This window comes from Nycticebus coucang, chromosome 11 (genome assembly GCF_027406575.1).
Source record: "Nycticebus coucang isolate mNycCou1 chromosome 11, mNycCou1.pri, whole genome shotgun sequence".
Classification (NCBI taxonomy): Eukaryota; Metazoa; Chordata; class Mammalia; order Primates; family Lorisidae; genus Nycticebus; species Nycticebus coucang.
Window position 1 is genome coordinate 54157007 of NC_069790.1, and position 14117 is coordinate 54171123.

Below are 14117 nucleotides of genomic sequence, written 5' to 3' on the forward strand. Positions count from 1 at the left end.
AATTTCAATTTGCAAAGACATATAATAATATAATCCCATTTACTTCCTACTTAGATGAACTTGAAGTGTTTTCAGCTGTGGTATATTAAATTCGCCTCCTCATAGAGAATAGATTTGAGTGGATACTTAAGGCCTTTTCCTAGCTAGTTACGTTTAAGTTAAATGAATAAACATATTTTAATGTCTTAATTACAAAAACAAAACGTGTAGAAGTCTATGATCTGCCCTATCATTTGGAAATAAACTGAAAAATCCTATTAGGTTGGAATTAAGTGGAAAATAGTTTTCCCCACTGGGGATTTTTAATTTATTCAGAATATGTATATAATTGCCTGCCAGTGAATCCTTTGAGATTACTTTGTTGAAGATGCTCTTTAACATCAAACACGTTTTTCTTGAGGACAAGGGGGTGTTATAATTAATCTCAGCATGGGAGGAAGTCCTCTATTTATCCCTTCCATCACCTACTCACACCCCTTTTCCATCTTCTTCTTCCCTGGATGACCTCATTTTTAGTTTATATGGGCTGCTACACATTTTGGCCTGGGCCTAGTTAGTTCAGCATCAAGGACCTGGGAAGATCGTTGAACAAGGATGGGAAATTAAACGGATTTGCTAATGCAGAAGATGAGCCACCTCTGAATATCATTCTGAGTCAGTGTGCCTGTGTTGGGACAAAAAGGCCATTCAGTTGTACTGCCAAAAGCCAATCACTGACTTATTAAATATTTTTGAAAGCCCTCACTACTTTTGCAGTCATGACCCATGTCTTTTAATCTCACCTACATTCACAGAAATATATCTTTTCTATGCAAACATCACACTGAATATTTCAGGGCTGTTACCTTGAGTTAATAAGTGGTCTTAATATCCTAACTCAAAGATAACTGCAGCTAGGTTTATGGTGGCTCATGCCTATTAACCTAGCACTCTGGGAGGCTGAGACAGGAAGCTTACTCAAGTTCACAGTTTGAGACCAGCCTGAGCAAGATGGAGACCTAGTCTCTACTAAAGATTGAAAAACTTGCTCGGTGTTGTGGTAGGTGCCTGTAGTCCCCAATACTTGGGAAACTGAGGAAGGAAAATCGCTTGAACCCAGGAGTTTGAGGTTGCTGTGAACTAGGCTGAGGTCATGACACTCTAGCCTGGGCAACAGAGTAAGACTCTGTCTCTAAATAAATAAATAACTGCAGATCCATTGTAAAGAAAATGATTACTCAGATTTACCTTCACAAAATGTATGATTCAACCAGCTTTGTTTGGGATTTAAAAAAATGTTTTATAAACCATAATCAATAAAGACCTTGTGACAATGAACTTCCCTAACAGCATTTTTCACTAGATATTTTAAAGTAATAGATAAAGCACTAAAAATAAAGAGAAAAATATACCTCAGCTCAAGAACAGACTTTTGAAAGATAAGTATTCCACTGATAGAAATTCTAAAGTCAAAAAGCATTGTTTATATCAAGTGCTAGCGTGTTATGGGGTTTCTATTTACCAAAATTAAGTGCATCCAATTGGTGCATACGATGTATGTTTTAAATGAATGTAAGTTTCCATATTGAAAATATATCCATTTCCATAAATTATTGTCAAATACATTAAACTGTCTGACTTCAAGCCCCAAAGAAAATGTGTTCTACTTATGGCAAACCTAGGAGTAAACAGATTTCCAGATGGGCCAGAGGGGAAAAGTGAGTAATGCTGCTATTAAAATTATCTGTCCCCCTTCTATCTCAGTCTCCCTACTGACTCAGAGTGGTACTATCTTTCCGGTTCATAATGAGTAACCACCAGAAGTGTCCTCATCTAGCTAGAGTGGGACCTGCTTCTTCAGAACTGTCTAGGGAAGAAAGGTCACCACCGATGTCATCCGGTCACCCGGGTTGGGAGACTGAGCAGAGCTGTTACACCTGAGAGTCTGGAGTGGGTGTAGAGGTCGGTGGATTCTACCCACCACTTCCGGCCGCCTGCTGAAACCCAGATAAAGGTGAGCTGATGGGACGGGGGAGGAATTGTATGAATGTGCAAAGCTCAAGGAATAAAGGAAAGGAAGGAAAGTGCGTGAGAGTGGAGAAAGATCTATTGGAAATAGAAAAAAAGCCACTTGGTATTGGACAGGGAAGACCAGACGGTGTTGTCTGGCTAGTGACCGAGCTTGGGAACTTTGCCATTTGAGAGCTGTGCCTCGAGAACACTGGGTGGCGCTCGAGGTAAAGACTTGTGCTTCTCCTGAGGGTTCCCTCTCCGCAACATCCTCCTCCACCCCTTTGCAGATTTCCGCTACTAAAAGATGAAATTACTCACATTCTTCCTACGTGTCCCAGTGGGGAGCACTTGCTGGAGGAGTTAGATACCGTAGGGCCGTCTCTCCAAGGGCTGGGTCTGTGGGTGCATTTTGAGAGGCAACAGAGTCCTGCCCGCTGGCCTTTGGGCAAAGCTCAAGGCCTTGTCACAGCTTGTCACAGCCACCCCACAGTACCGGCAAAAGTTGCCGGGATGCCCGGCGCGTGTGGACCCTGAGAGGGGGTCGGACTTGGAGGCCAGGCCAGGCCCAGGGCGCCAGAGCAGAGACCCACAATGACTAACTATATTGTAGGATGAAATGAAACTGTCGGGTGAAGAGACTCGGCTGCTTTTAACTTCCCGTTCCCTCTCCCTCTGGGCTGTCTTTAAGGAAAGGGTGTGGGAGAAAAGTGGGTTAACCCAGAAAAGAAGCAAAACGAAGTCAAGAATGTCAGAGATACAGTAAGATTTGGCCTCACCCAGAGGCGCATTTTCCACTAGTGGCCCTGCTGGGAGTGAGAGCCAATGTCATAGCGGTTTAGAAATTCGAAGGAAGTTAACATTCTTCACTCCAGTCCCAGTTCTTTTTGTCTTATAAAATATGGGTTAAAATGTCTTTTTTGACCTCCGCGGGTGTATATGTGTGTGTTGGGGGGAGGATTTAACAAGGTCTAGAACTTTGTAATATTGTTCAACCAGATCCAGAACGTGTAAATATTGCCCAAATTCCAAAGCTTCCAGTCCCATCCTAGTTGGAATCTACCTTCCCAGAAAGGTGTGAGGGCATCGCTAGCCCTGTTTGACATAGCCGCATTGCCTTTACTGGCCCTTCACATTGGAACTCTTAAATCTCTATTAAACGAATATTGTTGAGGATGGGGGGTGCAAAAGAGGGGCTGCCTGGGGCCCTGCCTCCTTGCCTTTGCTGGGAGGCGCTTTGAACTGTTCCTGGGATTGATTTGGGAAAGAGATTTGATTCATGTAATTAAATGCAAGGTGACATGTGGCTTGATGGGTGCGGAGAACTTCTCCTGAGCAGAAACCAGAATCCCAGTCCCGTGGGGTCAATAGTGTTTTTCTGCCGCCCGGTAGCTCCTCACAGCCTAAATCTAGAAAGAGAAGAGCAGCGTGGAAATCGTTAGCGCGAGGATCAGGACCCGCGGGCAGCTGCGCCTCTGGTTACCCCGAAATCCATCTCAGAGGCGTCTGTCTGCAGGCGATTCGGGCCAGGGGGAGGAGGAGGAAGGAGGATGGTCCCGGACTCCAGGTTCTCTGTGAGCACTCAGCACTGAAGTTTCTCCCAATGGTTGTGGTGTTATAGCTCCCAGACAGCAGAGGCAGAGGGTTGATGCACACAGCTTAAAGTTCCGGTGTGGGGCTGGCATCCTATACCGAGTCCCAGACACCTCAGCTCTCCCTGCTGGTCTGTTCTGGGCCACGTAGCTTCACAGCCAATATAAGGCTAAACTAAGACTAGACAAAACTAACTTGATGCTTTCTTCTTCAGTTGAGTGGAGGAAGGGAGTGAGGCCTGGTAGATAGTCTCACTCTGAATAGATCATGGAGCTCCCAGGTTGCTGGTCTTGTATCCCCTACAGGGAAGACCCTGGAAGGCCCCAAACCAGGGTCCAGCTTCTGGATTTGCCTATTTGAGGGGAATGGAAATGGGGAGCGGACAAGACACATGTTAAATTTCTAAGCTCCTAGCTGGATCAGGAGTAGCACATCATGAAAAGGCAAACTTTAGACTGCAGATACTGAGAGTATAATTTTTGAACACCTTCTCTCTTTGCATATGAGCTAAGATGTTTAATGGGGGTGGGAGGGCAGAAAAGGAGAGGTCACGGGAACCCAGGCCTGGGGAATGGAAAGGCTGGCCTTGGATGCCACTTCCATGGAATTAGTGGGGGAAAATCAGTGGGGATCATCTGACTTCCTAGAAGGGCTTTAATCCTCCTTTCCTTTCTCATCTTTTAGACATTCTTATTCCTACCCACAGGGATGACAGATCGTAGATGGATCGGTTAACTTTTCTAAAAGTCTTTGGCCATGGAATAGTCTGTAGATCCTGTTCCTATGGCTTCTCAATAGATCAGAATACTAAAGAAGTGAGGCTGTGGCTCTTGGAAGCCAGCAAGGACTTAGAAGTCAGTAAGTTATTTGTGCTCAAGACAATGATTTTTTTTAAAGTCATTGTGAGGACTTCAGGAACTCTCTGCTATTGACCAATGAATGGACAGTGTGCATTCACCGCTTGTCTGAGAGATACTCATTTCCTGCAAACAAAGTTTTCTCTTACCCCAAATCGCAAATTTTCAACACATGTAAGTTGTAACTTTATTCCCAACACTCCCCTGTTAAAAAAAAAAAAATACTGTTTTCTGCTCCTTTTCACCTTCACCCTACATCCCCATATCATCATCAGTGTTCAATTCTACAAGCACCTTGGGTGCAGCCCATGGGGGCGGGGAGATGGGGAGCAAGGAGAGACAGTCACGGACCTCATCCCCAGACAGGCACTTCAGAGTCTGCTGGTTGGAACACATTGTCTCCAGATCTCACAGAGCTGGGTGCTGGGGCGTCTGCCTTCTCTTTGGCATTCACTAAAAACAGATTGACTGAGACTTCCCCTCCCCCAACAAGCAAAAACACACATACACGCGCGCGCGCACTCACACACACACACACAAAAAACACGCTCCTCCCGCCTTCATCCCCCCTCTTTTTTAAGCAATGCTTTGTTGTGCTAAAACTAGTTGGACGGGTTAGGGTGTTGCTGCTGCTCAGTAGGCCCTGGCCAATGGAACCCGATCCACCCCGCTGTGCGTAAGCGCGCAATTAAGGATTTAACCAAGGCTGTGCTGCGCCTCAGCCAGCAGTCAGCGGGCCGGAGACAGAGACTCCACGACTCCCAGCCTCCTCCTCGCCGCGGCCGTCGCCGCCTCCTCCTCTTCCTCCTCCTCCTTCGCTCCCACTGCCATGTCTGCTTAGACCAGAGCAGCCCCACAGCCAACTCAGGCAGCAGCCACCTCCACACCAGCAAGAACAGCGGCTGCCGCCACCGCCAGTGAGCGATGACAGGAGTGTTTGACAGAAGGGTCCCCAGCATCCGATCCGGCGACTTCCAAGCTCCGTTCCAGACGTCCGCAGCCATGCACCATCCGTCTCAGGAATCGCCAACTTTGCCTGAGTCGTCAGCCACCGATTCCGACTACTACAGTCCCACTGGGGGTGCCCCGCATGGTTACTGCTCTCCTACCTCGGCTTCTTATGGTAAAGCGCTGAACCCCTACCAGTATCAGTACCACGGTGTGAACGGTTCCGCCGGGAGCTACCCAGCCAAAGCTTACGCCGACTACAGCTACGCCAGCTCCTACCACCAGTACGGCGGCGCCTACAACCGTGTCCCGAGTGCCACCAGCCAGCCAGGTACCAGGGCGCGGGGAGGAAGGCATATATCAGGGGGAACAGGACACCAGGGGTGCGAGGGAGGGTGGTAGATTGGGGACCACCCGTCCGCTGCCGTGGAGGTGCACCCAGCAGAAAGGAGTAGGAGCCCGACTCTGCCACCAAGAAAGGTTGTTAGGCCAGCATTTTACAAATTCTTAGGGCAAGAACCCTGCGGGTTTTTGAACTAGTGTCTCTGTCCTCAGGCACCTTCTAGAGCCCTTCAGTCGGTGAATTCCCAGCTTTCCTGGCCAGGAAGCCGCTAGGCTGCAAAGGGGGTAGGGGTAGAAAGAAGAAAGAATCAAGCAGCCTCAGTGGCATTTGCGTAATAAAGGAGGTTAGTTGTTGGACATTTTGGTAAGCGCGCGGGCTTGGTGCGAGTGGGAGTGGAAGCCTGCCTCCAATACTCAGTCGAGTTAGGTCTGGGGTCTGCCGCGAAGTAGCGTGGTGCGGGTGCCCGGAGCGCGCCGGGTGGGGGTAGGGGGTTGGGGAGCTGCAGCCCGCCTGGGAAGAGCTAGCCGAGAGCTTTGCGGTTTATCCAAGGCATTTCCAAAAACAAAAAGCCATTTAAAGGTAGAGAAGGGTTGCTGAGAGGTCGCGTTGTAGGAGAATTCTTTTTTCCTTTCTCTATGGGTGCCTAAAATGTGTCTTCCCCCTCCCCCCTCCTCCTTTTTAGTCCATCTTGAAACTTACTTGGACTGTTTAAGAGGTTTAGTGAACTTGGGCGGTATGAGAGAGGCATGAGGTCAGGTTTGATCTCTTCCCACTAGCACATTAATAATCCTGCTAATATTAGCATCCCCTCCTCTGGCAGACCACAGTGCTCATCCTCCACCCTTCTTCTCCCAGAAGCTCAACACACATACATGCGTACACACACCCTGGAGGCGTTCTCTACCCAGTCCTGGTATGTGGTACTTGGAGGGGGGGGACTTGTGGCCCCAGGACATGTTTGTAAAACAAGCCTTCAGAAACTCTCCGCCCCATCCCTCCCCCACACCCCTACTCGAGACAGTAAGAAATTCGTCCTGTCTTGCCACCCCTTTCCTACGAAAACACCCCACTGCCACTGATTCCTTTTCAATGTGTAACTCTCGATGAATTTTGAAAGAGAGCCCGGGGGTGGGGTGTATTCGTTTCTTTCACTGTCTCTGCATTTCGTGCATAAGTGGAAGATTTTTTTCTTTTGGCCAAGAACATATTAAGTCTATTTGCAAAAGAAACCAGACACATCTGTGCCCTCGCAGATCTGCAGCGAGATTATGGGGGCTGCATAATCGGCCCTCTGTCTGCGGCCGCCGCGACCGCTTGCTGCTGAAGTGAAGGAGCATAGTTTGCTTGTGGGTCTTTGAACTTTGGAGACCTCGGTTAACGTCTTCCCTGCCCATGCGTCTGGTCTCTGCGGGCGCCCGAACAGACGCCGACAGAAGCGGGGTCACGGCCTGGGGCCTCCCCCTGGAAGCCCCGGGAGAGGTTGGCTGTTCTTGTGTCCTAGAAATGCCAAGAGCACAGAGTGGGCCTAAAAACAAGTCCAGGATAAGTTGGAACGCCCGCAAGTTCTGAATCTCGGACACTGAGATGAAAACTGTGTTATAGGAAGGGCTTTGCACAAATTTACCTGAATGAACAGAGTGGGAATTCAATAACCACCCGCTTTTCCATGCTTCTGGGGAGGGGACATATAGCTCTGGGTCTTGAAAAGCAAAGGTGACAATATGGAGAAAGTGTGAAGACTGCATGTTAAGAAACTCAAGGATTGTATTTGAGACCTTTCTGCAAAAGGGCCATTGTCTGATTACAAGCTCTAACCAAGTCTGTTTCGATTATTTAGAGAAAGAAGTGGCTGAGCCCGAGGTGAGGATGGTGAATGGCAAACCAAAGAAAGTTCGTAAACCCAGGACTATTTATTCCAGCTTTCAGCTGGCTGCATTACAGAGAAGGTTTCAGAAGACTCAGTACCTCGCCCTTCCAGAACGAGCCGAGCTGGCCGCCTCGCTGGGACTGACACAAACACAGGTAAATCCAGCCGCGGCAGTGCACGGGTCCCGCCTAGGCTGCAAGCCTGGCTGGGCTGGGGTTTGGTCCCGACTGCCTGGTGCCGATTCGTTAGTACCCAAGAGAAACTAACAGTCACTAGCCTCTGCGCCCTTTTTTTCATGAGTCAGGCCTTGTGTCGCTGTCATGTGACTGTGACAGTGGAAATGGGATTCATCGTTTGTCTGCAGATGTTCCCACATCGGGCCTCCGGGGGCGGGGTGCTAGTATGTAAGGTTGGAAACAAGGGGAGGCTCATTTCTAGAATGGTCTCGCAGCCTTAAGAAAAGTATCTGGATCCCTTCACAATGCGCAGCCTCCCCGTGGAGAACATGGCCGGGAGGCCTAGAAGCGGTCCTAGGTCAGCAAAGGCTGAACACGTTGCCTCAGCCCGGAGAAACTGTAGGGTAGTGCCCTAGGCCTTCGGGAGTTTCGGGCCCCAGCAGCCTGAGGGTCGCGAGGTGAGGGGCGCTGGTGTATGGGGCAATCTTCCCGGATTGTTCCTTTACTCCTCCAACCCAGCCGGGCCTATAGTAGCATAAAGAATGTACTAGTCACCGCCCTGAGCTTCAGGGGAAATTTGGCCTCACAGAGCTGGGGAAGGAGTGAGTGGAGTCGTGAAGAAGGTTGGGGTCTCTCTTTTTCCTGATCCCCACGCCCCCTCCCCGCCAGGCTCCGGCCATTGTTTTGGAGACCGTCATTGCGCCGAGTTCTGAGCGCCCTGCACAGGCCTACATGTGCTCATAGGCCGCCGCCGACCCTCGGGCTCCCACTTACCGCGCTCACGCCTCCCTCCCCCAAACCCAACAAAAGACAAAAGCTTTGGGGTCATGCCCTTGCAGTAGCCGGTGGGCACAGAGCTGGGCAGGGCGCCCTGTGAGGCCAGCACTCTACCGTTTGCCTCGGGCCCAGCTTGTTGGCCGCAGGGCCAGGCTGCCTGGGGGCCCGAGGATGCTTCCAGTAGCCACCCCAGGGAGGCGCGGGCGACCTCTGAGTGTCCCGGTAACATGTGCCTTTGTTCCCCCACCCAGGTGAAAATTTGGTTTCAGAACAAAAGATCCAAGATCAAGAAGATCATGAAAAACGGGGAGATGCCCCCGGAGCACAGTCCCAGCTCCAGCGACCCAATGGCGTGTAACTCGCCGCAGTCTCCGGCTGTGTGGGAGCCCCAGGGCTCGTCCCGCTCGCTCAGCCACCACCCTCATGCCCACCCTCCGACCTCCAATCAGTCCCCCGCATCCAGCTACCTGGAGAACTCCGCTTCCTGGTACCCAAGCACAGCCAGCTCAATCAATTCCCATCTGCCACCGCCCGGCTCCTTACAGCACCCGCTGGCGCTGGCCTCCGGGACACTCTATTAGATGGGCCGCTCTCTCTTGCTCACTTTTTTGGGACTACTGTGTTTTGCTGTTTTAGAATATCATAAAGAAAGGAATTCATAAGGGGAAGTTTGGAAAACGGAAACAAAAAAGATTCATGTGTAAAGCTTTTTTGCATGTAAGTTATTGCATTTCAAAGGACTCTCTCCTCCCCCCCCCTTTTTTACAGATGAACTTTTTTGCGCAACTGTGGACACTATCAATGGTGCCTTGAAATCTATGACCTCAACTTTTCAAAAGACTTTTTTCAATGTTATTTTAACCATGTAAATAAGTGTAGATAGAGGAATTAAACTGTATATTCTGGATAAATAAAATTATTTCAACCATGACAGCAGAATGTTTCTGAAAAATACTTCTTTTTGCCCCCCGATAACTAGCTAGTAAAGTTTTATGGAGGCAATTAAAGAAAGACAAGCTCTTCAGAGATCTAACAAGGCAAAAGAAAACAGAAGTCAGGAGCTATACGCATGCAGACCAAGTATGTGTACGTATTGGATGCTGTATTTGTGTGTCTATATACATATGTAGAATGTTTATAGTACTGCTGTATCATATATATATTTAGGTGGTTTTCAGCCTAGCCACACACACAAAAACAACAACACAAAACTTTAGATAATTTTAGTTTAAATTCAAATTGTTTCAGGTAGAAAGTAATGCTGAAAGTAATCAAAATACCTCCCTCCCACTCTGTGTGTCTGTGAGAAGGCAGCAGAAATCCCTCAATAACTCCTCTGAATTCTAAGCTCAAAGCAATTATCTTGGAGAACTGCCCCCCACCCCCACCCCTTCAGCCTCTGCATAGTGCCAGAACAATTAGACAAATTACCCTTCAAAGGGTTCGTCCAGAGATGAAAAAATAAAAAGAAAGGGAAAAAAATAATCTTCCCTCATTCCTATTATATTTTTTTAAAAATCTGAAATGTTTGGGGCTGGTAAATGGTATAGCCTTGAACTCCTTAAGGGCATGATTATACATTTGTCTGAGGTCTTTCAGAGAGAGGAAAATGTCCTGGAGACTGAGAACAATGACAGACCTAAATCAGTAGGCCACGCAGGGCATGTGATGGTGGTGGTAGAAGGGCATTATTTCTCTCTTCAAGAGAAGAAATCGGCAAGAAAGTGAACCTAGGGGGTGAGGAGGGGAGGAAGAAGTTGTGGTGCCTTATTAATTTCATTTGCATAAGGTAATATTCTTAATATAAATGTTTTTCTTCCATCCTCTTAGCTACTATAGCTTTTTCAGGAAGGAGCTTCCTCTGTTTTGCTTTTACATAAAACAGTGAGAAAGCAAGTTCCAAACAATGAGAAATGGAATCTGTTTCTAGGAGATTCCTCCTTTGTGAAGCCTCCTTTGGGGCAGAGAGGATGCACTTGCAGAAACAGTGCCCTGTGACCCTTCCTTCTTCTTGCACTCCTGCGTGAAATTACCAACAGTGTGACCAGAGCTACACCTAGGCCTGACTTGTAGGTGTCTTTTCTGGTTGTCTGCCCTTTGGTCCACCTGACTTTATTTTCTTAGGATACCAAGGGAAATCCTGTGTTGGAAATTACAAGATGTGTGTGAAATATTTTACAGCAAGGAAGTCAGCAGCAATAAATGTGACAAAAGAGCTTTCTTAAAGGAGGGGGGGATTAGAGCGTAAAATTATATCCTGTCATCTGAGGATTTCTGAGAAGACTCTTCCAGGGTTGGTAGACTAAACCTGAAAAGGCATGCTGTGTGCCCTGAGGGGAATTTACCAGAGCTTCTCTCCTTCACCTGCTCTCTCCTGCCCTCCCAGCTGCCCGTCTTCTCCATCCCTCCGATTTTTCTTTCTCTTCCTTCTTTCTTTCCAGAAGTGATACCAGGCTCCAGTTTGGAATGGCTTGGGCCTTAGAGGATTCAAGGGTTTGACGCATAGTTAGACATAGCCCTGCCTGGCCACGGAGCAGCACACCGCAGCCTTCTGAGCTGTGGACCTCTCCTGCTCGGCTCCGACACCCCGAAGCCAAGCAGTGCACCTCACAGTTCTCCTTCCTGCCCTTTCTTTCTCCTGCCGACCCTTCTCCGAAGAAGCGTTGGATGGGATGGGGGTTCGGCAGGCAAATGTTGTTCCAGTTTGCTTTCTGTGCTCACGGAGAATAGGGGGGTGGGGGAAGAAATGGAGGTATCTACTTCCTGCTTTACTTTATTTGCTAGTAAGGATTTGGGGAGTTTCCATTACACGAAAAGCTAATATTTTATTTCTAGCGACACTGGCTGGGAGAAACCCGCGGCCACGCTTTGCCAAGGGCGCCTGGCTTTCCCTGCAAGGGCGCCTCTCCCTGCCCGGGGGTGCTGGCTTGGGAAGAGGGGCGCACCAGTATACTCCTCTAACGTTTCCTACCTATTGGCTGCTTGAAAGTGGCAAGAATGCGCTTGGAATATGTTTTTTCTCTTTCTGCACATTATGAGGGCCGATATTTTTTCCCGTGTCTCGTCATACCCCACCCCCATTGCAGGTGTGAAAAAAAAGAGGAATCCTTTTATCACCCCCCAATCAGTAGTCAAGGTCACGCAGAGGGAAGGGTGGATTCGGACTCTTCTAGAGAAAAAAGAGGGAAGTTCTTTTTTAAATAATTACTCCTCCACTCCTAGATTTGACGCTGCTTGTTGTTAAGGACATTAAAGCCTCATTGCGAGGTGGCCAGGCCCAATGCCTGGGGTGGGGGGTGGATACACACTTGGTTTTAAGATTCCTCCCCTTGTGCTAACCTCACTTCTTCCACTAGCAATGGTCTCTTCTCTCGCGCGTTTTTTTTTTTTCTTTTTAACTTGGTCAGGGAGCCATGGACAAAAATATTCTGGTAAACCAGTCTGCAGCGGGCTTTCCCTGGCACCATAGGGATTCTCCCCGGGGAATTTAACTCCCTGCAGTCCCGCGCCCAAAGATAAAAATAACAGATCCTCAGCAAAGTCTAAAAATATCTATGTGATGTTTCTCTCCCTCACGCCTCTTCCACCTTCCTCTCTATTGTTTATTCCTGCGTCTAATATAAACGTATACCATTCCCCAGCCTATTCTGGGACAGAGACCCCACACTCCGGGAGTTTGCGCTGCCTGTCCGTTCTCCCGGCCCCTTCCGGTCCCCAGTTGCCTAGCTCTCTCAGTCTAGGGCTCCCAAGACGAATCAAGCCCATCTCAAGATTAATTTTCTTTTCTGTGGGTCTCTCTCTCTCTCACACACACACACACAGAAATGCTTCCAATCCTTTGCCCCCATCTTTAGAGTTTCTCACAAAGCCCCGGAGGCTTGGGGCATGCCGGCAGGGCCAGTGCCGTCCCTCAGTGCCCTGCCAGCCTCCTGGTCCCTCCTGTAAGAGATCAGTAAAATTGGCCTTTGTTTGAAGCTCGGGTTGGGCTAGGCGGATTTCTGCCCTTTCCCCCCCTTTTTCCTGGCGGCCACCTCCATGTGGGACAAGGAGCGGCCTGGGGATCCGAGAGAAGCCGCATTCCTGTGGGTGCCAGGCGGCTCCAGTGCTGAGCCACAGGGCCTGAGACACACACACACACAGAGGAACCCACAGACCTCACTGCCCTTGATCTCTCTTCTCTCTCTCCCTCTCTCTCTCCCCTTCCCGTCGGGGCATCCACCCGGGAGCCTGTCCAGCCACACTTGGATCCACCCAGGACTCTGCCTCGGGCTGCAGCGCGATGACCCGCACAAAGACACGCGCACACAGCCCCTCCCGGTGACACAGGCCAGGCCAGGATCCCCGCCCATGCCAGTCCTCTCTCTCCCGCCCCTTATCCCACAATCCCAGACGCGCCGGCTGGCCTCCTCTGGCTCCTTTGATCCCACCGGACGCCCCACGGCTCGCGGCGTCCTGGCCGCGCCGTCCTGGGAGTCACCCACAGTGCGCCAAAGCCAGGCCGCTGTCGCCTCCTCCCAGCCTGCCCTATAGCTCACTTCGGCCTTGACACCGCTCAGTCTCCTGAGCCCCGGCCCGAAGCACAGGAGATGCCTGCTAGAACACTGCTCCCGCCTCTCGGCTACTCCGCCTCGGCGCTCCACTGTATTAGGGAAGAGGGATCTTTAGGGCTACCCCACCACCTCCTCCTCCTCTTCCCATCTCCGCAACCCCTGGGATCGCACGCCTCCCACTGGCCGCTGGGATCTCGCCAACCAAGCGTTCTCCAGCCCTCCCCGGAGGCACACCCTGAGGGCAGACGCCCTCGGGCACCTCCGGGAAGCGCGCCACGCCGGCAGATCCGCCTGCGGTCACCGCTCCTCTCCGCCCTGAAGCACCCCCTCCCACAAAAGCTGGGTGGAGGAGGCTCTCGCCGCCCAGGACTTGGGGAGGGGGCGCTGCTGCGGCTGCTTTCGCCGGCTCGCGTTCCCAGGTTGCCCGCGGTCTTTACAAACAGTACTTAGTGTTTTTTCAACCCTGGCCCAGTCACAGAGAACTCTGGGCCTCAAATAGCCAAAATAGTGGCGGCATATGTCGGATTTGTTAAATACTTTTTTACGCAGCCAGACTCTTCCCCCCACCCTCAGCGTTTTCTTTTGCATGTGACAGGTTTAGATTTCTCAGTGGTGCAAGGTAAAAAGTGTACACGATATCTACTGCAGCGGCCGAGAGTGTTGGGTGGCGGGAGGAGGGGACCAGAGGGGAGAGGCTTGCCTTTCAATCATCCAGAGCTGCCGGCAGTAATGTAATAACCTGTTTTATAGGTCGAGCTCTAACCGTGAAGATAGGAACTAGGGGAATTTACATGAATCTCTCTTTAAAGGAGATGAGAGTCCTGTTTTGCTGCAATTAAGTGTTTCTGCTCTTTTGTTCGCTTGGACTTATTTACTTCGGATTTATGGGGGTCTGAAGGAGACTCTTTGCCAAAAGCGCATGTATTATTGAGTCTGTTCCACATCCTAAACCAAGATTTATATAAAACCATGAAATACCACACATTACGACCTTTCACCACAGGAAGGGAAAAAATG

The 14117-nt window shown here is 49.8% G+C and overlaps 1 protein-coding gene across 1 annotated transcript; it reads left to right on the forward strand.

Moving 5' to 3' along the window:
• Positions 1 to 5011: 5011 nt before the first annotated feature.
• On the forward strand, positions 5012 to 9481 carry DLX5 (distal-less homeobox 5). The gene is made up of 3 exons (XM_053609337.1): positions 5012 to 5718; positions 7568 to 7752; positions 8802 to 9481. The coding sequence occupies exons 1-3, from the start codon at positions 5364 to 5366 to the stop codon at positions 9129 to 9131; spliced, it is 870 nt and encodes a 289-aa protein (XP_053465312.1). The 5' UTR covers positions 5012 to 5363; the 3' UTR covers positions 9132 to 9481.
• Positions 9482 to 14117: the final 4636 nt, after the last annotated feature.